At 41.7% G+C, this 22,422-nt stretch overlaps 1 protein-coding gene across 1 annotated transcript in view; it reads right to left on the bottom strand.

The window, feature by feature from the left end:
• Window positions 1–3,205: 3,205 nt before the first annotated feature.
• STK17A (serine/threonine kinase 17a) overlaps window positions 3,206–22,422 on the bottom strand; it is a 39,049-nt gene continuing 19,832 nt past the window's right edge. Inside the window, exons 3-7 of the mRNA XM_023638972.2 lie at window positions 21,065–21,209; window positions 8,815–8,941; window positions 5,758–5,806; window positions 5,492–5,671; window positions 3,206–4,798 (exon numbers count right to left, since the gene is read on the bottom strand). Of these exons, the coding sequence (XP_023494740.1) occupies window positions 4,474–4,798; window positions 5,492–5,671; window positions 5,758–5,806; window positions 8,815–8,941; window positions 21,065–21,209 (826 nt within the window). The 3' untranslated portion in view covers window positions 3,206–4,473. The remainder of the gene's footprint in view (window positions 4,799–5,491; window positions 5,672–5,757; window positions 5,807–8,814; window positions 8,942–21,064; window positions 21,210–22,422) is intronic.

Below are 22,422 nucleotides of genomic sequence, written 5' to 3'. Positions count from 1 at the left end.
TAAATTTGGTAGAAATTGACAAGCCAACTCTCAAATTTATTTGGAAATGCAAAGAACCTAGAACAGACAACATAATCTTGAAAAAGAAGGAACTGAAAGTCCTATTTTACTTGACATCAAGACTTTTAAAGTTCTGACAAAAGGCTAAGCAAATATACTATTGGAACAGAAGAGTGTCCAGAAGGAGACCCACAGATATACGGTCAAATGACTTGAGACAAGGACACCAAAACAATTCAACTGGGAAAGGAAAATCTCTTTGACAAATGGTGCTGGAACAACTGAATATTCATATGGAAACCAAAGATACTTGACCCCTACCTAACACCAAAAACCCCCCAAACACATTTAACTCAAAGGGGATCACAGACCGAAACACAAAAGCTAAAACTATAAAGCTAAGAAAAGAGAAAATATCTTCAGGACGTGGGACAGGTAAGGACTTCTTAAAGAGAATACAGAAAGTATTCACGAAATAGAAACTGATAAAGTAGACTTCATCAAAATTTAAACAACCTTCTCCTCAAATGATACTGTTGAGAAAATATGTAGAAAAGCCACAGAGTGGGGAAAAAATGTTTATAACACATAAATCTGACAAAGGACTTGTATTCAGAATACAGAAGGCCTAGCACAACTCACTATCCAATTAAAAAGAAAAAAAGGACAGAAGAATAGTTCAACAAGCACATGAAACAGTCATCAGGGAAAATGCAAATTAAACCACCATGAGACACCACCACATACCCAACAAGGGATAAAATGAAAAAGATGTTTCCTTCTAAACGTTGGCAAGAATGTGAAGCAAGCAGAACTCTCATATATGAGGGTGACAGGAATGGAAAATGCTACAATCCCTTTGGAAAATTTGTTAGGCAGTTTCTTAAAAAGTTAGATACACATCTATCCTATGATCTCACAATTCTACTCCTATTTAAGAGAAATGAAAATGTGTCCACAAAAAAAACCCTGGCCAATAATATCTATTCCAGCTTTATTCCTAGCAGCCCAAACCTGAAACAGCCCAGGGGTCCGGGAACAGAAATGTGGATACACAGAACACAGCATAATCAAACAGAACTGACACAGCAATGAAAGAAACAAAGCACTGATGCCGGCGCCAACGTGCATGGGCTCTACAAGCAGCACGCTGAGGGGACACGCCGTGTGATTCCATCCACGTCAGTTTAATCAGGGAAACTAATGCAGACAGAAGTAGGGAAGGAGTGTGTGCATTTGTCACTCTTGATACCGTCTAATATGGACTTAGACCTGTATATTTCATTGTTTGTAAATTATACCTCCCCTCCCCCAACAAAGTAGTTGGAGATTAAGGCTCTTGAGGTTAAGATTCAGATTTTCACTCTAGTTCTTTTAATTCTGCAACAAACTGAAGGTACTAGGTGGCAAGTGATCTTGAACAATTTTGACTTTTATTTTTATCATTCTAATTCAAATTTCTACAAATGTGACCTTAAAATGTATTTGGGATTAGTCTGTGATACCGTGGCTCATCACTTTCCCCCTACATAAAATGACCTATGCTGGTGTCCAAGGGTCAGCGTTGCTCAGGCCTCCTCCATGCACGGAGCCACGCGCCACCCCATGACATGTTAGGGCTGTAATTCACCTCTTGTCCAATGTTCTCTAAGCCACCTTTATAACCTTTTCTGTAGTCAATTTTCTTCCAAACTGAGGTCAGTTGGAAAAGTTTGAGATACCACAATTAGTATCTGATCTTCCTCTGTAACTACAGACAAAGGGATTTTTTTCCTACTTTTCACATGAAAACAACAAACAACATTAAAACAATTTCCCAATGGGCTAAAACCACATAAATTTCGCACATTTCATAAACAACTTCTCATCAAGCTGAAATATTATGTTGAATTTTATTATAATTAAAACTGGATGTATAAACTGTATGAATAAATTCAATAGCACGGTTCAGTCCCTGTAAACTTGGTAAAAGAAAAAATTAACACAGCTTTAGGTAAGTGTAGAGCTAGTGGGTAAGTCATTAATGGAAAAGTGAAGGCTCTTCATGCTCTATTTATGTTATACAAACCAAAAACAATATACCTTTACAAGTATAAGTGCTTCTAAAAAAGCACTGTACCACTCTGAATTCAGGGTACGAAAGCAGCTGAGGATACTGCACACTGCAAACAGCCAAGTGCCCAGCTAAAAGAGAACATATCTTTTTTAAAGATTTTTTAATTTTTTTTTATTTTTTCCTTTTTCTCCCCAAAGCCCCCCAGTACATAGTTGCCTATTCTTCTTTGTGGGTCCTTCTAGTTGTGGCATGTGGGACGCTGCCTCAGCGTGGTTTGATGAGCGGTGCCATGTCCGTGCCCAGATTTGAACCAACGAAACACTGGGCCGCCTGCAGCGGAGCGCGCGAACTCAACCACTTGGCCATGGGGCCGGCCCCAGAAAACTATCTTTTTTAAACTTTATAAATGCAGCAATTATATTTAGTGTATTTATTATGAACATAATATAAAATGGTTTGGAAAAAGTCTAAATGTTGTCCAAATGATTCGGATTTTAAATCTGGACAAACCATCAAGTATAAAAATGCGTCATTCATCAGTGAACATTTTTTTTCTCACCTCCCTGCTATTTTTGTCAGGGAGATTCAGAAAAATTTGCCTAAAATGGCTTTACCTGTTTCAAGACTTCCCTGAGGCTTCACATTTGTGGCCAGGGGTTTCAGTGAAAACTCTGCCATTGTAGCAGAAGTTTTTCCTTCCGCTGTCTACAGCTTGTTTAGAAATGCTAGTCCAAGAAACTAGAAATAAAGCCGATTGAGTGAGAAAACAGTACAACCTGGTCCTTCAAAATGCCTATTAAATTTCAGGTGATGGAGCGCGAACCTCCCAGGGCTCCGACACGCACACAGCGGGCTGGCTGCCATTACAGATGGTGCGTGAAATGTCTAGCACAGCACACTGCACAAACTTTAAAATGGGTGGCTGGGTGCTGTCGTGGTCGTGATTCTGACATCTCAGAAGTTGCGCTAGGATGAGAGCACTGGGCGATGCCGCAAGCAGACTGCCAAGGGATGGGTGTGAGCTGCTCACAACACAGAGCACACGCAGGGGCGTGGCGCGTGGACACAGTACACAGGTGACAGACAGGCTGCACTCACAAACATCTAACACCTTGAGCCTAATAAAAGATAAATAAGGACTCTCAGACGTTTTTGAGTGAGAAGGATATTTAGTTGCTTTCAGTTATACAGAACACATTTCACATTTCCATTTCTTTAACAGGCATTTACTGCTCGCTGTGGGGCCTAGAGACAACTGAAGTGTTCAATCCTAATCAAATTAAATTCCAGTGAGTAGATTCTTATGTGTCTTTTTGGGACAAGGATACCCCCTAATGACAAAGTATTCAAAGTCAAATTTTTTATGAACAAAGTAAAGGTTTATAAATATTTTGGCATTGTATAACTTTTCCTGGCATAGCTTGAGGGCTAATAAGAAACTCGACGGAAGTAAAGGCTTGGTGGCCATGAGCGTGTGGCACATCTCTTCTCCCGTGCCGAGGCATTTTACTAACAAAACCAAGGGAACAGCGCCTTGTCACTGACCAAGGCAATCAGCGTGTTGATCACATCACACGGACACTTGCAAGTGACCAAAATTAAGTGACAAGCAAGTGAGGAGGTGGCAGGGGTGGAGCCTGTCAAAGAGAGCAGACAAGTAAGGGGTGATGAGGGCGAGGGCTGGGACGCCGACACCGGGTTCATAGTCAGGATTACTTAACCTCGACCTAGAAAACCAGAATAATTTCAGGGGTAAAAAGTCACCACCACTCTTGATAGTGATGTTGAAGAGAAAAAAAAATTAGCCAGGGTTTTTCACTGATGGGTTATAAGCGTTAGGCAAAAAGAGAGAGAACAGAAACCAAATCAAGTCCATATAAAGCAGTAATAAAATATAAAAATAAGATATTATTAAACCATAGTAGATGTTATTCTAGGTCTCAAAAATTTAGAACGTAACTATTTAAATTAAAATCTTATTCCCCTCAAAAAATCCAAAGTGAAAAAGTATCAATTTTAGTAAAGATATCAACACACATATATGCAGATATAGATACACATATGAATAATGCAAAATAGATTTACAAAAATGTTAATTTTGGCACTTTTACTTGGATTTTTAAAGAAAGTCAACACAGACATCTTTGCATACAAATTCTCACTCTGGAGGAACAGGATGCAGAAGTAAAAGGTTCAAACATCCCCTTTCTTGAAAGTAACATTGAAACAGAACTTTACCCACTAGACCTCCTGGTTGGCAACTTTATAAATCTGGCTTGATGGATCTCACTCCACAAGTCTGACAAAGTTCTTTTCGTTTATATCATGGACACCTGGTGATCCACTTTCAGTACATGTACCATTTGGCCATAAATAACATTAACGTTCTCACTGTAGAAATCCTGAAGTTCTACTGTTCAGTAGATAAATTCTCCTGGAATTTCCTGTAGCAAGGGTTCCTCAAATTTAAATCGTTTGGAAATGGCCTTTTGCTCCATTTTCTCTTTCTCAGACTGTCTGCATTGTCCTAAAGTATATGAAGTGACCACGATTAACTCCTCTGCTGCAACGGCCTCCTCAGCGTCTGGTGTCTGAGTGTCTGAACTAATTTCCGGCAGAGAATCACCTTCCGGGAGGGCACCTGCTGCTTCTTCTGCCCCTTTCACCTTGACGGAAGGATCCTGACTGCTGCTCGGGGTCAACCACGGGTGGTTTAGACACTCTTCAGCGGTGGCTCGGTCTCTGTGTAAAGACACACGTTTTATACTTAAGATAGTTTAAAACTTTAATTATAGATTAGAGTACAAAGCATTACATTTATTGTATTACATTTTGGGAAGTATAAAGGGTTGGCAAAAATCTTATTGTGATTCCTGAATAAAATAGAAGTTTTGGCATTTGCAAATGCCATTCCATACAATGCTGAAAAATAATTATTTTTTTAATTAAAGATTTTATGTTACCTTTTTCTCCCCAAAGCCCCCCAGTACATAGTTGTGTATTTTTAGTTGTGGGTCCCTCTAGTTGTGGCATGTGGGACGCTGCCTCAGCATGGCCTGATGAGTGGTGCCATGTCCGCGCCCAGGACTCAAACCTGTGAAACCCTGGGCTGCCAAAGTGGAGGGCGCGAACCCAACCATTCGGCCACAGGGCCGGCCCGGAAAAATAATATTTTAAGTAAGGTATCTCTGAAAAGCCCTCCTGTTAAGACCAAGAACAGCCAGAAAATATCTGTTATCCTGTGGGGCAGTTCCTATTTTCTAACAACATTTTCATTTTTGCCACTTTTCCTTTCAACAGATAGAATCAGCCAAAGGTTTCATCATTTTCTGTCTACATTTCCACATCTTCACTTTGGTGTTTCAGTTGTTAAACCGCTTCTGCTCAGAGCAGATGACTCAAGAATGACAAAGATCAATATGAACTCATACTCACTCAGGTTTCTTAACTAAAAGTGTCTTGATGAAGTCAACAGCTGACTCAGACACAGCATCGAATTCTTCCTCAGAGTAACTTAAGTTCATCTGTGAGATGTTTAGGAACGTTTCTTGTTTATTATCACCTAAGAAAGGCGATATTCCTGTCAGCATGACGTACGTTAACACTCCAATGCTCCTAAATCAGAACGAAAGGTAAGCAGCATCAGCATCGTGTTCATCTCTCGACACTAATCTGGTTAATTTCTCAAAAATAACTCTTACCACATATCTGTCGCCATGCTGATGGGATCATAACTAAGAATTTCAGGAGCTAATATCAGAAACAGAAGAAAACATTTAGTTTTGTGGAAAAAACATCTTAATATGCTCTTAGAGATAAACAAAATTTTAAATATTCATCAGAAACTATAAGACACTAAACAAGGTTTGGGCTAAAATGAAATAAGTTAACATTAGAAATCAAATTTATATGCATTGCTGTAAAGTCTAACTAGATGTCTGCAATGAACTTGTTTGCTTTTCACTCAACCCTCCATCGTTAGGGCCTAGTATTTGAAAAGTGTTTGAACGCATAACTATTGCAATAGAAACTGACAACTTGTACACCTCCTCTTCCCACGCCCTCCAGCTAACCAAGCATCGTAGCAACAGATCACTGCTTTTAAGTCCTTCTCCACGCCATCCACGACTCTTCTTCCTCACTGCCCCCACTGCAGCCCATGGCCCTCTCCCCTCTGACCCCCAGTCAGTCCACCCCCCTCATCCATTCTCCATGTTGCAGCTAGAGTGAGCGTTAAAAATATCCACCCATGAACAAAAAGTCAGTCAACAAGGTTAAAACAAATTGGCAGCCTCGGATGACACGCATCACACTCCCAGCCAAGGAAGCTGCATGTCTAGAGCTGAGAAAAGTGTGCTTTGATAACTGCACTGCTGTCACACGGAAAGGCAACAGAAAAACCTTCTCAAGTGTGCAAGGACTTAGGAGAAAGTCACGAAAATCCTCCCTGAAAAGAAAAACCTACTCACTGATACAATTCAGTCAACCAAAAGATGATTTTTTCCAAAAGTATACAATTAGGAAGGACAGGCGAGACGGACTGAATCCATTTCCAAACAGATCCAAGACTAAAAACTGTGGTAAGTGCAATTAAAAAAGGGGGATGAAAATGTTCTAAAGCTAGGAAAACACTCCAAGTTGCATATCCATTTACTGGTTGGGGACAAATCCCCCAGAATATGAGGGAGGAAGACAAGGTTGGGAGGAAATGTTAGGAATGCTAATTCCTCAACTGAATATCTGAAATTGTTGAGAAACAGAGGTTATGAATATTATTTAAAAGTTTTAAAAGAAACTATTAGGAAATTTAAAATCAAATGCATAGCATCCAAACTCCTGGAAAGGAAAACAGAGACCAGAGAGCAAAAGATGGTGGAAGAGGGGTAGAAAGTGACAAGAGCTTAGTTTTCTGATGTAAAAGTGTTTATTACGTGCTGAACTCTGACGTAAGAGCTTGATGGAGCAAACCCAGGGAGGCAGTGCTGTTATAAACCCTGTCTCCTGGGCAGAGGACCGTGAGCTCCAGAAAGACGTGGGGACTGAGGTCACAGAGCCAGCCAGCACGGAGCAGAACACAGCCAGGCATTGGTCCTGTGCTACAGCGCGGGGGGAGGCTGGAACCCACCTTTACAAGGCAGGCCGGGGAAAGAAAGAGAGGAGAGCCCCTCTGTTTTTCTGTATTATATACTTCTGAATTATTTTCAGGTTTTTTGGATTGGGCTTGTCCTACTTTAATAAAATAAAGAAGACAGTGCCGCTTTTTGGAGGGGAAAAAAAGGTGTTGGCAGAAAATTTAGAATTTACCAAAGAACAGAAAGCATTGGGGAAAAAACAAGAAATCTCATTCAGGGCGATCACCGCTACTGCAGCCTCAGCTCCCAGCTCTTCACCCTGCTGTCTCCTCTATGTCTTTAGTTTGCGATGCTACCCACCAAAACCCGGCCCCCACACTGGGCTGCTGCTGTGCCCGAACACTCGCTGTTAAGCCACACTCCGAACACCTGCCTAGCGGTCACGAGGACTATCAGCCAGTGTACTGAAGATTAAGTATTTTAGTCCACAAAAATACACATAAAAATTCTGAAGGTTGTTTTTCTGGCTGCGATATTCTTTTATTAATAAAAGATCTGTTTCAAATTGCAGAACTTTAAAAAATTATTTTAAGACTTCAAATTATTCTTTGTACTCTCCTTGCCAAACAGCTTTGTTTTCCTCAGCCCCATCTGTCCTGGCCTCTGCGTGCTCTGGAGTCCTTTCTCCCTCGGAAATCAATCCCCACCATGCTCAGCCCCTTCAAGGACCACGCCGTCCAGCCTCTTCTCCGCAGGCCTGGGCCCTCCAGAATGGAGACTGCCTGTCTGCCAGCTTCACACTGCCTCCCTTCAGGCCCAGGACAGCCTTCTCTCCTCCTGCTTATGTGGCTGTCATCTACAGACACCAAAGCCATCTTCCTGCCCAAGGCTGGCCATCCCGGGCACCTTCCACACGGATGTCCCTGACCACACAGCCTGGCACCCACGCCTCCTGACTTCCGGGTCTAAAGAGCTGCCCTTCCAGACCTACGTTCAAAGCTTTACAATTGCAAAGAGCTCTTTTATCTCTGAAATTTTAAATGTCAATATTGTAACACAACCTCTGATTACAACCTTTAAATTATTTCACTGCACTGCTCTACTACAGAAATCTTTTTTTTCAACCTCATTCAAATCACTAATCTTTCTGTGTCCTATTTTTCCTCCAGTCTATCAAAAGAAGTCATAGTTTACTTCCTTTTCTATGAAACCTAGAAGCCTTGGATCTGCTCTCCTGCTAGTTCCTTCCAGGTTTAAGCTCTTTTTCTTTCTGACTTTACATCAGGAGGACGCCCTCTGTTCCGCACACCCGCGCCATCGCAGGGCTTGCAGTCGCTTTAACAGTGTTTGTTACCAACTTGAAGCTCTCCAAAGGTTCTTGTTAAATATCCTCCCACCCTCAGACAGCCTGATATCCTACACTTAGTAAAGAAAAGCCTCTCCTATTCCTTGTAGAACCAATCCCTTCAAATTCTCTCAGCCTTCCAGGGAAAGGATCACCAATTTGGTACTTCACACACTTTAAAGTTTTCCATTTTTTAATTTAATACAAAGGAAGGAATCTGATGGTAGAATTCCAAGACAGCAGATGGCGGCCCTCTGTTAATCACACCACATGTGACTTCCCTAACGAAGGTGAGGCCTGGCCCCAGATACAAAGCAAATCTCACTCTTAAGAATACTTACCCACATACTCAGGAGTACCCATGATTTCTCGGAGCTCTTCACTGTTCTTCATTATTCTTGAAAGACCAAAATCAACTATCTTAATGTCACCCAGTGGAGATTCACTTGTCAGCAGAATATTCTGAGGCTAAAAAATAACATACCCCCCAAATTAATAAAAACATGACTGAGTACAAAGACCATGTAGCTTGTTAAAACATACAAATTTCACCTGTGAAATTGAGACTGCGGAATCTACGGTAAGCAGTCACGCGTTAAATACTTTTACAGTATGCTCACTGTGTAAGGCAGCAAGCCTTGCACACTCTCTGCCCTTATCCTGGCTCCTCCTCAGCACATAAACATGCATCTACCCCTATCTTAAAAACAAAACCAAACCACTTTTATAAAACAGACTGCCCAGGACTCTGCATCTCTTTCTGGCCAAGACACTCACTCCCTGCTATTCCCTCAAAGCTCAGCTTCTTGAAAGCACGGTCACGTACAGTCACTGTCACTTCTCATCCAGCTCAATCTGGATTTTGCCTCCACGACTCAATCTGGCCTCACTAAGGTCACAAAATCTTGAATACTCAAAGACCTACTAAATCCACTGGCTGTCTTTCAGGCACTACTTTGCATGCCCTGATTGTGGTGTAATTTGGCACTGTCCATCACTCTTGTATTCTCTCTTGGAACTATTCCTCCTTCTACAGACCCCTCACCACTTTCTCAGGATTGTTTTCTTCTGCCCTCCTTTTAAATATTGGTCTTGCCCAAGATCTCTGGCTGGCTAGCCCTCTTCTCCCAACATACTGCATTCTATTTTTGGGCAACTTCATCTACTATCAAAGCTTCAGTCGCCACTTAGATGCTGATACAGACTCACAGATCCAATTAAAGTCATATACTTTTATTTGGCTGAAATGCACCACACCTTCAGCTCTTCACTGCGAGGTAAGGCCTTCCGTTCAGTAAGCACCTCGGGCAGCGGCTCCTCCTCAACCCCAACAAACCCATTCCTCTGTCCGTATTCCAGTCTCAATGCCCACAGTCGACACTTTGGGTTCATCCTACAGTACTCCGTCTCCTTCATTTTCAGCTCTTTTCCACATCTGGTGAAGTCACTAGTCATGCCAATTCTATTTCCCAAATCTCAATTTCCTCACTGCTTTAAAGTTCGGGCTTTCATTAGTTCTCAACTGGACCACGACCCTACTCTCTCCTGTCTCTCCCACCTTCAAGCCAGCCTCCCTTGCACAATAATCTTCCCATGCTGCAAGTCTGCTCAGGTTACTCCCCCTGTGGTGGTATGGCTGCTAGTCATCACCAACAGACACACTCCCAAGTGGGGGTGGGCATGGCGTGGATGGATACAGTGATGGGCAAAAGTTGCCCAAGGCCACGGAATCAACAAGGTTCATGTTCCTGGTGTCATTTTTACCCAACTGAAAATAACTTACGACACGGGTACAGAAGAAGTCAAGCAAATATATTATGGACTAGAATGCAAAATTCATTAGATTTTTAAAAAATAAAATATGAGACTTCAAAGAAAAGTTTATTTTGCTTCAGAAAGTCTGCACTTATTGTCTTCTGCCATTAAGAATATTTCCAAAGATAAATTGAGAAGCAGTGGTATCAATAAAGTATAAATATCTCAATACAGCACCCAGAGTGTTTTATGACCCATCCCCTGCCTCCTTTTTAAGACTAATCTCCCATCACCATTGCACAGGGACAGGCAAGACACACTCCCACGTCTCACGCCTTTGCTCACGTACTGCCTTGGCCCAGGAAGCCCACTCCCCTTCTCCGCCTGACAAATTTATTTTCATCATTCACTCCACGCGTGGTGGGTCCCAGCAAAGCCCCGTTCCTCTAGAAAGCCTTCTCCGACCACCCCGCCCTCCCTGCAGGGAGGGTCTGCCGCCTGCTCCCTCTCTACCGCACAGCATCTTATACATGGCAAACTTATCCCATTGTTTGGTTTACTGTATTTTTCTGGCTGCCCCATCACACTGAGGTTCTCCAGAGGTTTACAATGAACGTTCACACTTCCTTTCCTTCCACTCATACTCAACCACTCCACCCACTTCTGCCTTCTCATGCCACTACAACAGGTCACTAAAATCCAACAACATTTTTCGATGCTTTCTTCTGGACCAACATCTTAGCAGAGCCTGACACTGCTGCCACTCCTTCTTTGGCTTCCAGAACAAAACACTGTCCTGCTTTTCCTCCTAACTCTCTGGCTGCTGCTTCTGTCTCCTTTTTTGGGCTCATCTTCCTTTACCTGGCCCATTAACTGCTGGGTTTCTCAGAGCTTGATCTTGAGGCTCTTTCCTCTTCTCACTCCCCACTCTCACCTTGCACGATCTATCTGCACTCAAGGCTTAATTATCACCTATACCTATGAGTTGCAAATTTTTACCTTTGGCTCAGACCTCTTCTCAGGGCTCTAGAACTCTTCAACCTACTGCTTACCTAATCTCTCTGCCTTTGATGTCTCAAAGGCACCTCAAATTCAACACCCAAACCAGACTCAGCCAGCCCTGGTGGTCTAGTGATTAAGATCTGGTGCTCTCACCGCTGAGGCCCAGGGTTCATTTCCTGGTCAGGGAGCCACACCACCCATCTGTCGGCTGATGTTGAAAACTGTGCCACTAGTAGGACAGGTTTCAGCGGAGCTTCCAGACTAAGACAGACTAAGAAGAAGGACCTGGCCACCTATCTCCAAAAAGACTGGCCATAAACGGCAGCAGAGCATTGTCTGATATATGCCAGAAGGTGAGGATGGTGCAAAAAGACCAGGCAGGGTTCCGCTCTGCTGGACACACGGTGGCTAGGAGTCGGAATCGACTTAATGGCACTAACAAAAAAACCCAGACTCCTATTTTCCTTCCCAAATCAGATGATCTTGATGCCAATGACAGGCATCTCTGTGAAGGCTACTCTCCCCCAGTGGGACAGGGGAGAATACTAAGAATCAACTTCCTCATTCCTCTCTTCCCCCTTCCTCCTCCGTTTAGCTAACGTGTCAATATATCCTACTGATTTTAAATCATAAATTTAAGCATTTCTAGACTTTGTCTACTTCTTTCCAACTATAGAACACTGACTCAAGCTACCACCATCGTTTGCTCAATTCCAACAGCCTCTAAGGGTGTGCGTCGATCTGTTCTGCCCATACTGCAGCCAGATCTTTTGTTCTGAGTGAATCTGAGCTGCTAACCCCCTGACTAAACCCTTTGGTAGCTTCCTATTGCTCTTACGATAACCTCCAAACTGCTTAATGTGGCTTACAAAACCTGCGGGCCGAGCTCCTGGCCAGCTTTCCAGACTCATCGTGCCCCTGCTCCCCTCGGCTCAGGGCAATGGCGCCTCGCTGGACTGTGTTCGGTCTCTCATACGTGCCATGCTCTCTCAGGACAGTATCTTTATCTCTGGTGTTCCCTCTACCTAGGAGACCTTTCTTTCTGTTCTTCTTTGTCGAGAGCCAACTTGGCGAGAAGACTCAAATTGGTGAGTGAGGCAGACTACAAGAATTTTCAACAATGCGAAGGGCTGCAACATGAGACAGGGAACTGAGCGCACGGACGGCCCCCTCTTTAAGTACATCAACCCATCATCTACCCTTCCCCTTCCTATTAGGAAAATGCTTGTAGATTTATCAAAGTTTCGATTCAGAAGCAGAATGGGAAGAATCTACAGCTCCATGAGAACAGGAGCTGCAGTCCTGGTCATTGTGGCATTACCAGGAGGGCCTGGCACACAGTAGGCGCACGTTATTTGCTGAGTGAATGAAAGGAAGAAACGTGACTAACAACAAAAAAGTTTTTAAGGGTGTCTATTTTGTGTCAGGAATGGTGGTACCATAAATATGAGTAGTGACGAGTCCCCACCCGTCAGAGCTCATAATGAGAAGAGAAAACAAACGGGCCTCTCAGGCTCAGCGAACTCTGCTGGGCAGTGACAAGACCAAGTGCTCAGGTGATAAATAAATAAGAGGGAATAATTCTGCCTTAGATAATTACAGAGGAGACAAGTGAGCAGACCCTTTAGGAGAAAAAGGATTTCATCATTTATTCAACAAATTTCTACTGACTGCCTGCTGAGCTGTGATCTGGGGAAGTAACAGACAAGACACGAGTCCCCTCTTCTTTTGGGGCCTTATTTCCTACTAGGGACAAATAAGCACAATAAATAACATAACCTCAGGTCATTTCAAGCACTATGGAGAACTCAGAGCAGGGTAACAGAAGAGAGAGTGCCTGCTGGGGGCGTGTGCACGCAGATGCTATTTTCAGGGTGGTCAGGGAAGGCTTCTCTGCGAAGGCAATATTTGAGGAGAGAACAATGTTAAGGAGGAGCCAATCATGGCAGAGTACCTTCAAGGTGAGGCAGGCAGAGGGCATTCCAGGCAGAGGGAAGAGCACGTATAAAGGCCCTGAAACAAGGACAAGCTATCAGTGGAGCAAGTGCCAGCTGGAGAACAGCACAAGGCGTGTGGTGGTGGCATGAGGCTGGAAAGCAAATGGGGGAGGGGACAGGAATCACAGGGCTCTGTAGGCCATTCTGGAATAACTGGCAGAAGGCAGACCAGAAGGGAGAAAAAGAGGATATTCTAGGAAAAGAAAAGGCCACATGTCAAAGTACACAGGTGAGCTGATGTGTAATACGATGTGTGCACGGCCTTATCACAGAATGTGGCTGGAAATATCCTCTGAAGAACGTGCCTTTACCCTTTCTTGAAAAGTCTCAAGATGAAGGGAGAGACAGAGTGGGGGAGATATGATGAAACATGGAAATGAAAACAAAAAGCAGAAGAAATTTTACACATTACAGCAGCAAAATCCATAGCTCACTGTGACTGATGACACGCAGGAGCAGGAAGAATGCGGCGCTCCTGTCATCCACCAACTGACAGAATCAGGTCAGTAAGAGAGGACAAGTAGTTCCATTTTTTTTTTAACTTTTTATTGAGATTATGGTAGTTTACAACCTTGTGAAATTTCAGTTGTACATTATTGTTTGTCAGTCGTGTTGTAGGTGCACCACTTCACCCTTTGTGCCCACCCCCCACCCAAGTAGCTCCATTTTGATTCTCAGACCCAGAATCTGAGGTGCCTCCCAGGTACAGATGTCCAAGAAGAGCTGGAAATTCAGTCTGGAGAGAACACGAGGCTGACGATACAGCTTTAGAGGTCAACAGCACATAGGCAAGACTAAAAACCATGGAAGGAAATGAAAGGAAGAATACATGGCAAGAAGAGAAGGGGGCCCAAGATGAATTCTGGCTGGTAACTACACTGAAGGGTAAGCAACAAGGGTTACAAAGATGAGAAATGGTGCTCTGAGAGTGAGGTTCTTAGCCCGGATTCTTAATCCAAGCAAAATATTACAGTAAGAAAGTCAGGAAGAAGAGGGATGTCAAACAGGACGAGGGGAAGAATAAGGACCAGGAAGAAGCCACTAACTACAGCAAATACTCAAGCTATCAAAGCCCTTTGAGAAAGTAATGTGCAGTAAAATGGTGGGAGAAAAAGCTACATTACAACAGGCTGAAAAATAAATTGAAAGCTAAGTGATCTTTATATTACAGGTCATTTTGGCTTTAGTATCTCTGATACCCTCTAAACCAGTGCTGCCTACAGAAAGATACTGCAAGTCACATGATTTAAAATTTTCTAGTAGCCACATTACAAAAAGTAAAACGAAACAGGTGAAATCAATGTTAATATATTTATTTAACTCAATCCATCTAAAATATTATCCCTTTAACATGTAATTAATATGTAAAATTACTGAGATAGTTTACTTTTTTTCATCCTAACTCTTTGAAATCTGGTATGCATTTCACACTTTGAGCACATGTCAGTTCAGATGAGCCACTTTTCAAGCGCTCAGCAGCCACAGGTGGCTAGTGGTACTGAACAGTGAACCTACCAACTCTTTAAGGAAAAAAAGATCCAAGTAGCATCCTGAGAAATGATGAGGGAATTCTTAGCACCTCTTACACAATGTCCTAATTTATTACCATTATGCAATTATGAAGAGATAGTTCCTCCTGAAAACATATTCATAACAATAACTAAGATTTCTCTGTCCATAGTGAAAACAACCATGCTGTTGCTCAGTGTAATGTGTAATTTTGTTTAAAGATCTCTCTTTTTAATCATAGAAAGTTTTGGGTACAGTAAAAATTTAAAACTGAACATAAAACAAAAACAAACTGCTGTCACTGTGGCAGTCTGGACTGCAGAGGCATGCTAGTTGTCACAAATAACCAAGCCAGGGAAAGCACGCCCCCACCCAAAAGCACTGAGAACGCTCAACTGATCAGTGTTAGGATCAAATTCTCTTTGCAAGATAAAATAACTAGAGGTTTTGGTAACAAAAACTTCATTATAAAGTCACATTGTCTTCGTTAATTAGCTTTTAGCTATTTCTTCAGAAAAAAACCTACGGAGCACCATGATTATGAGTCCCCAGACTTCTTAAGGCAATTTTAGTTTTATTACATTAATGAAATGCTACAGTACAATAAGACGTCATAATTCAGGCAAATTAGATGAGAGGCGCTTGGCTCTGTGAAACATATTCATCATTTAACATGTTTTGCCCTTCCCAGTACATACAAAATACCAAGAGAAACATTGCTAAGTGGAAATCTTCACCAGATCTTTGTGAGATTTATTTGCGATGAATAAAACATGCACACTCTGTAAATGTTCTTGGACACCACTGTTTCCCTAAAATAGCTTAAATGTTTCCCCTTACACTTTGCTTCCATTTTACACTCCCCAGGAAATGATTTCGTAAATTACCATGCAAAAGCCACTTGGTCTGGTGGTAATGCAGTAAATTCTAAATTAGTGTGATCAAATTATTAAACCATTACTGTATTTGAAATCTAGGCCCAGTGACAGGCGTCCATGATATCCCAAAGTGAGAGACATTAAACAGCTGAAAGAGAGATTGCTAGAAGAAACATGTCTCATAAATCAGCAGTTTCATGGAATTTCACAGTTGATGTTTACTATATAGTCTCTATCAACTGTGCCCTGGTTTGCCCACAAGTACCTTTTAAAAACAGACCTTACTTCTCTAAACAAACTGTAAGTACAATTACAGGACTATAATCTCTATCAGTCTTTGACGGTGAAATACACCCACTTCTAGTAAGTGAAATCTATGTGCTGAAAACAAAGATAAGTACCTGAGCATTTACAGCTTAGTTAGACCTTCTTTCTAGGGAATCCAGTTCACGATAAAGGCCTTATGGCTCACAATACCTGATTCTATTTAAGACCCACGAATCCCAGGTGGTACGAGAGAAAAAACACCAAGGTCAATGGAGAAGTAATGACAGTGGAATAAACAGCAAACATACAAGACAATGGCAGCAGGGAGATCTTTCTAAAATCTTATTTCTCTGCCTGTGGGGAATCCTTTTATTTATCTCGGTATTTTCACCTTTGTCCATCATCCATTTAACATGACTGAAAATCACCGTGGGAAGAGAGCTTGTACCGTGGAGGCTAACCTGCTTAATACGGCCTAAGGTATCACGGACAAGGTTTTACGGGACATATTATCAGGCAAAGAAAGTTCAAATAAATTGACTTTTTATTTATTAAAACCCAAGTCAGAGTAGAGAAATAGGTTAATAACCCTTCTAAATTAATTTGGGGGAATGTTTAGAAATGTTACATGTTACCTCTCCTTCGAGTAACACATTGACGCTTAAACTATCAGTGATCAGTTGAAATCTCACGTGGCAAAGCTGCGGCTTCTATTCCTAGTCTGCTCGTCCACCTCCCATCATGGAAATAACAGGGGGACGAGCCTACGATCGAATACCTAGCACAGAACTGCTCAGAGACCTAACCAGCAGAAGACCACTCAAACACACAGAGCACGGGATGTGAAGACTCGATTTCTCTGCGCCCTTTCGGTCAAGCGCTCCCGAGTGAAGCGAAAGCAGGCCACTATGCTGACCACGAATTCACCGAGTTGCTGAGATTATTTTGAGACTTTTAGCCTTGTCCTGACTCTGGTAAAGCTGCTTCTCAGACTTGTTAGTCCTGCCATGATTTATATGTGAACGAATGGGCTTTCCCTTAATCACAGATTAGTGTCTTTTCTATTTTTGTAGATTTATAAACACTCCAAAATCTGCATCTGCTACTCCTCAGAGAATTTTCCATGTTCAGTTTCAGATATTTGGCTGAGAGTCTTCAGAGAATCAGTCTTTTGGCAAACTGACCATTCGGGGTCTGCTTCCCATCCTGTCAATTATTTCTCTTATGGGGCAACTACAACAGTTTCTCTACCTTCTAAGTAATTTCTGTCTCTGGGACAAAAATTTCCCATTTTAACCATAATGGGGAGTAAATAGTCTACTAACCCAAAGTTACCATATATATTGGGATTATCAATTTTTACAGAATTATAACACAAAGGTAATATATTTAGCTTTGTAGCTTAGTCTTTCAAGATCTTATAGAGACAGAGAGAGTCAACATTATAAGCATAAATTGTCACTGGGCAGACGGCTGTTAAAAGGTGTAGGACAGTGGCCTCTCTTTGTCCAGACCCACAAAGGCACAGAAGTCACCCAGAGATGGCCTTCTGGTAGAAGTCATTCCCATCCGCACGGCTGCCGCACCAACCCGCCTCCGACCTTCGCCTTCAGCAGATCACTTGGAGGCAAGTGTGAGTGCAGAAGTGAAGAGAGTGAGGGCAGAAGAAAGGCTGAGACTCCACCAGGCCACCTTGTCTTCTAGTTCCTCTGGGTCTAGGAAACACGGAGAGTCCAGTTTCCAACATCAAAGGCCCATCATCAAAGCCTCTATTAAATCTGGAAAGAATTCTACACCAAGTGTACTGGGGAGAAAGGAATATGATTTATACTGAGTGTATTGGGGAGAAAGGGATATAATTTCCTTGTGTAAATACACAGTTGAACCTGGTATTCAAGAACTTAATATTCACCTTTACCTGCTTTCAAATAACATCTAAGATCCATGACACACAGTGGTGGCAACTTGTCTGACTGGCTACTTAATTAGTTCCTGACTAATAGTCAAAGGTTGAGCTGTCACAAATTGAAAGTTCATTTCCTATAGGTGCAAAGCTATTTAAATTGGGGTTCTGTTCCTGGAAGTTCTTTTCATACCATAAAACGAGCAAAACATCATAAAAATAAATACGTAATTTTACAATGTGATGTGTGAAAACCAAACATGAAAAAAGGCACAGCACAAAGATTACATCTAGGAATTCTGCACGGCTGATACCAGCTGAGGCTCCTGAAAGTATGAGTCCACTGAAGCCCGGAGCGCAGACAAGAGTTCTTCCTGCCAAGCCTTCTCGAGGGGGCAGGGGTGGCATTTTTTGCAGCAAGGATCTCTGAATTTCTAACGCCCACAACAGACTGAAGGGAAAAAATGAAGCCCAGTGCCCTCACCCTGCTATGAGGGTCTTACCTGGGTGATCTCTAGGCCACTTCAGCATTAACATCCTGGGACTATGTGTCCGTACACACATGTCCATACCTGCCTTCAAAAAAGGCCACTGTCTCTACTATGTTGTAACTGCCCATTTTAGCCACTGTACTAAAATATTAGTATCCTTGAGAAAAATAACTGCTCACAAACTGAATTTAAATTGTCATCTTTCAGAAAACAAGAAAATTTCCAAATTGTCTCCTTCCTCCTGTATTTTTCCATAAGAAACTAGTATTTGAAAGAATACCTATTACCCTTCCACCTTATTTCAAATGGAATTTTATCAAGCTTACTTCAGAAGTCAACCTCCAGATTACACACTGTACACTCTTACTGGAGAGTATTCCTTCGTGCAATGACAATTAAACGCTGTTATTTATACAGTATGGCAGATATCAGGTGTTACAGAGTGGGCCAAAGAGCAGCAGGCCTCAAAATGGCCCCTGCACCCACCGTATCAGCATCACCTGGCCCTACCCTGAATCAGAAACTCCGGAGCTGGTACCAAGCAATGTTTTAACAAGCCTTCCCAGGTGATCCTGATCTGTGTCAAAGCTGCAGACCCACTGCCATAAGCACCGACTTTCTGTTGGAGGGCACCCGACAGATCGGCAGACGGCAGGAGTGCAATGTGGCTGCACAAGTTCAGGACTGGAAAGCCTTTTATGGGGTGCAGGGCTTTCAGCCTTCTCAGCTGACCTTCCTCCCTGACCCCATCTCCTCTGGCTGATGAGGAAGTGGAATCACTGTGGGGAGTTCTGTTTGAGGACTGTTTCATTTCCCCACAGCCACACCTGGACTCGATCTGGAAGCAACCATCAGAAAATCAACAAGGATCCTACACTTTTCTACCCCAGATGCCTGAAGGAAGGTACTAAGCATACTTGTAGTGGACATTTACTCTGTGTGTCCTGAGCACTCGTTCTCTATTCTTTCAGAAACAGAATCCAGCCCTTCCCCACTCAGTCCACATAAAAGTCAGGACCCAGGAATTATTAGTTCCGGGTTGGTCTACGTTGCTTTGATGAGTGAGTCTGAGAACTTCTGCAAGAGCTGTGAACAGAGACTGGCTCTTTACTGCTGAGCCTCTGGACACTTGTGAGGGAAAAATGGCAGCATCTGACTTACTACCATCAAATTGCCATCTTGAGAAGGCAGAGCCGAGGGCTGAAGAAAAACCAAGTCCCGGCAATATCTGAGTTAGTGAATAGTGCCACAACAGAAGTTAGGATTATCCCTGGACTTTTTGGCCAAGACAGTTTCTTTTTTTGCTTACCTTACTTTCATCTGGTGTTTTGATTACTTGAAAGCATAACAACTGATAAATTGTCCTTTGTGTATTCTTTCCTCCCTTCCCCCTTCCTTCTTCTACCTGCCTCCAATCTCTTTATTTCTCTAATTCATTTTATTTACTGCTGTCTACCTAATTTTTCACAATACTCCTTTCAGATATTCCTGCTCAAAAATCATCTACCTCTTCATGACATTTGAAACTCCTGGAATCTGGCTCTTCCTCAACTTTCAATATCTCCGATTTCATCTCTCAATTCCAGCGATAGTACTCCATTTATTTCTTTTTTTTGTTTGTTTGTTTTTTTTTTTAATTTTATTTTATTTTTTATTAATGTTATGATAGATTACAACCTTGTGAGATTTCAGTTGTACATTTTTGTTAGTCATGTTGTGGGTACACCACTTCCCCCTCCGTACCCTCCCCCCACCCCCCCTTTTCCCTGGTAACCACCGATCAGATCTCCTTCTCAATATACTAATTTCCACCTATGAGTGGAGTCATATAGAGTTCGTCTTTCTCTGACTGACTTATTTCGCTTAACATAATGCCCTCGAGGTTCATCCACATTGTTGTGAATGGGCCAATTTCGTCTTTTTTTATGGCTGAGTAGTATTCCATTGTGTATATATACCACATCTTCTTTATCCAATCATCAATTTCTGGGCATGTAGGCTGGTTCCACGTCTTGGCTATTGTAAATAATGCTGCGATGAACATAGGGGTGCAACGGACTCTTGAGATATCTGATATCAGGTTCTTAGGATAGATACCCAGTAATGGGATGGCTGGGTCATAGGGTATTTCTATTTTTAACTTTTTGAGAAATCTCCATACTGTTTTCCATAGTGGCTGTACCAGTTTGCATTCCCACCAACAGTGTATGAGGGTTCCTCTTTCTCCACAACCTCTCCAACATTTGTCGTTCTTGGTTTTGGATGTTTTTGCCAATCTAACGGGGGTAAGGTGATATCTTAGTGTAGTTTTGATTTGCATTTCCCTGATGATTAGCGATGATGAACATCTTTTCATGTGTCTATTGGCCATATTCATATCTTCTTTTGAGTACTCCATTTATTTCTGCCCAAACATATCACAAGTATTCCGAACTCTCGTGAGTTAACTTTCTCCTGTTCTTCTCCACCCATCTAAATCCTGACATTTTTAAAGGCCTGGCTCAAGCCCTGTCTCTACAGGGGGTCTTCACCCACCCCAGCAATATCCTATCAACTCCATTTTTTGGGCAATGTATTATTATTTGTCTTTCTCTGGACACTCATGCACATTATCTCCTTGATAAAACTAACTGGCTAGAGAATAAGAGTAACGACTCAACTCTCACATCCCTGTTGCCTAATAAAACACACAAACTTGATAAATCTTTGAATATATCACTGTGAAATATTTTACATCTGGAGTGTCACTCTCCAGGAATCTCAAAATTGTAAAGTCATTCAGATCTTACCTTCAAATCAAGATGAACTACGTCATGAGCGTGTAAAAAGCTAACGCCTTCTAAAATCTGCCTCATGAGTCTTTGAACATCTTTTTCTTTAAAGGCTTCTTCTCTGTCTGCAACACACTGGTCAAAGATTTCACCCCCAGCGGCACTGGAGAAGGGAGAAGCATATTTTAATTATAAAGGAAAAGGACTCAAAAATATTTAGACTTTTTGTTTAGTATTTATACACAGTATCTTCATTTAGATAAACTATAATTTGAGTGTGTGTAAACTTTTGTCCATCTACAAGCCTATATTTATTTTTTCTTTTTTTAAATAAAAATGTGAAGTCTCTAATATGAGCTAAGATGAGCAATTCCAAAGCTGAACAAAAACATCACTTTAAGAACGTCAAGAATTAAACTTTGATTGTAAACATATTACCACACTTTCAAGTAAAAATTTCTCAAGAATTTTTGGTTACAGAATACATAGAAATATTATTTTTGTAAAAAATGCAAATAATGAAAATAAAGAAATGCCTCCCATTGAAGACCCTTTCCCTAATCCTAGAGCCACATTCAGAGGTAAGCCCTGTTACCACTTTGGTGTACTATATCCTTCCAGAGGTTTTAAAAACATATTTAAATGTATATAAAAATACTAGTTTTGTGGATTTAAAAAACCCGTAAATGGCAACATAGGACACATTCTATTGATACTGTTATACAACTTTTTTCTTAAACATGTCTTAAGAGTCTTTCCATGGTGGTTTTATAGTTATCTATCTCATAATTTCTAACTCTTGCATCCATGTGAATAGATAAACCATAGTTTACTTAACCATTCCCCTTTCCAGGACACTTAGTTTTTTCTAATTATTCACTATTATAAAGAATGCTGTGAGGAGAAGGCGCATTAAAGGTTCTGTCTGCTCATGTGCAGTAGTTCTCAGGGGGAGATGCCGGGCCTCAAGGGCTGGAGTGAAGGGGACGTGCATTCACGATTTTACAGCTACAGCCCGCGCTCACCAAAAGAGCAGCACTGATTTAAACTTTCTTCCACCTTCTGGCCAAAGCACCTCAGATTTTCTCCCCTCCAAATAATTTTGCCAATAAGGGAAAACTCAACATTAAAAAATTTTTATTTCTCTTCAGAAATTCCATATTTAAACAATTCATTCTTACCCTAAATGACAGCTCATATCATATCTCAAAATTTTCTTTATGTGTTAAAAAAACACTGGAATGCTTCCCTGAAGTTGCTATTAAATCAACATGAAATATATAACTTCAAACAGCCACGCTGCTGTCAAACAAGAGGTACTTATTCATTTCCCTTTCATAAGATAATACAGTTCCTTCCTTCCTTCTTTTTTATTA

Source organism: Equus caballus, chromosome 4, assembly GCF_041296265.1.
Source record: "Equus caballus isolate H_3958 breed thoroughbred chromosome 4, TB-T2T, whole genome shotgun sequence".
In the NCBI taxonomy this organism is placed as follows: domain Eukaryota; kingdom Metazoa; phylum Chordata; class Mammalia; order Perissodactyla; family Equidae; genus Equus; species Equus caballus.
Note: the sequence above shows the minus strand (reverse complement) of the source record. Positions and strands in the feature narration are given on the sequence as shown.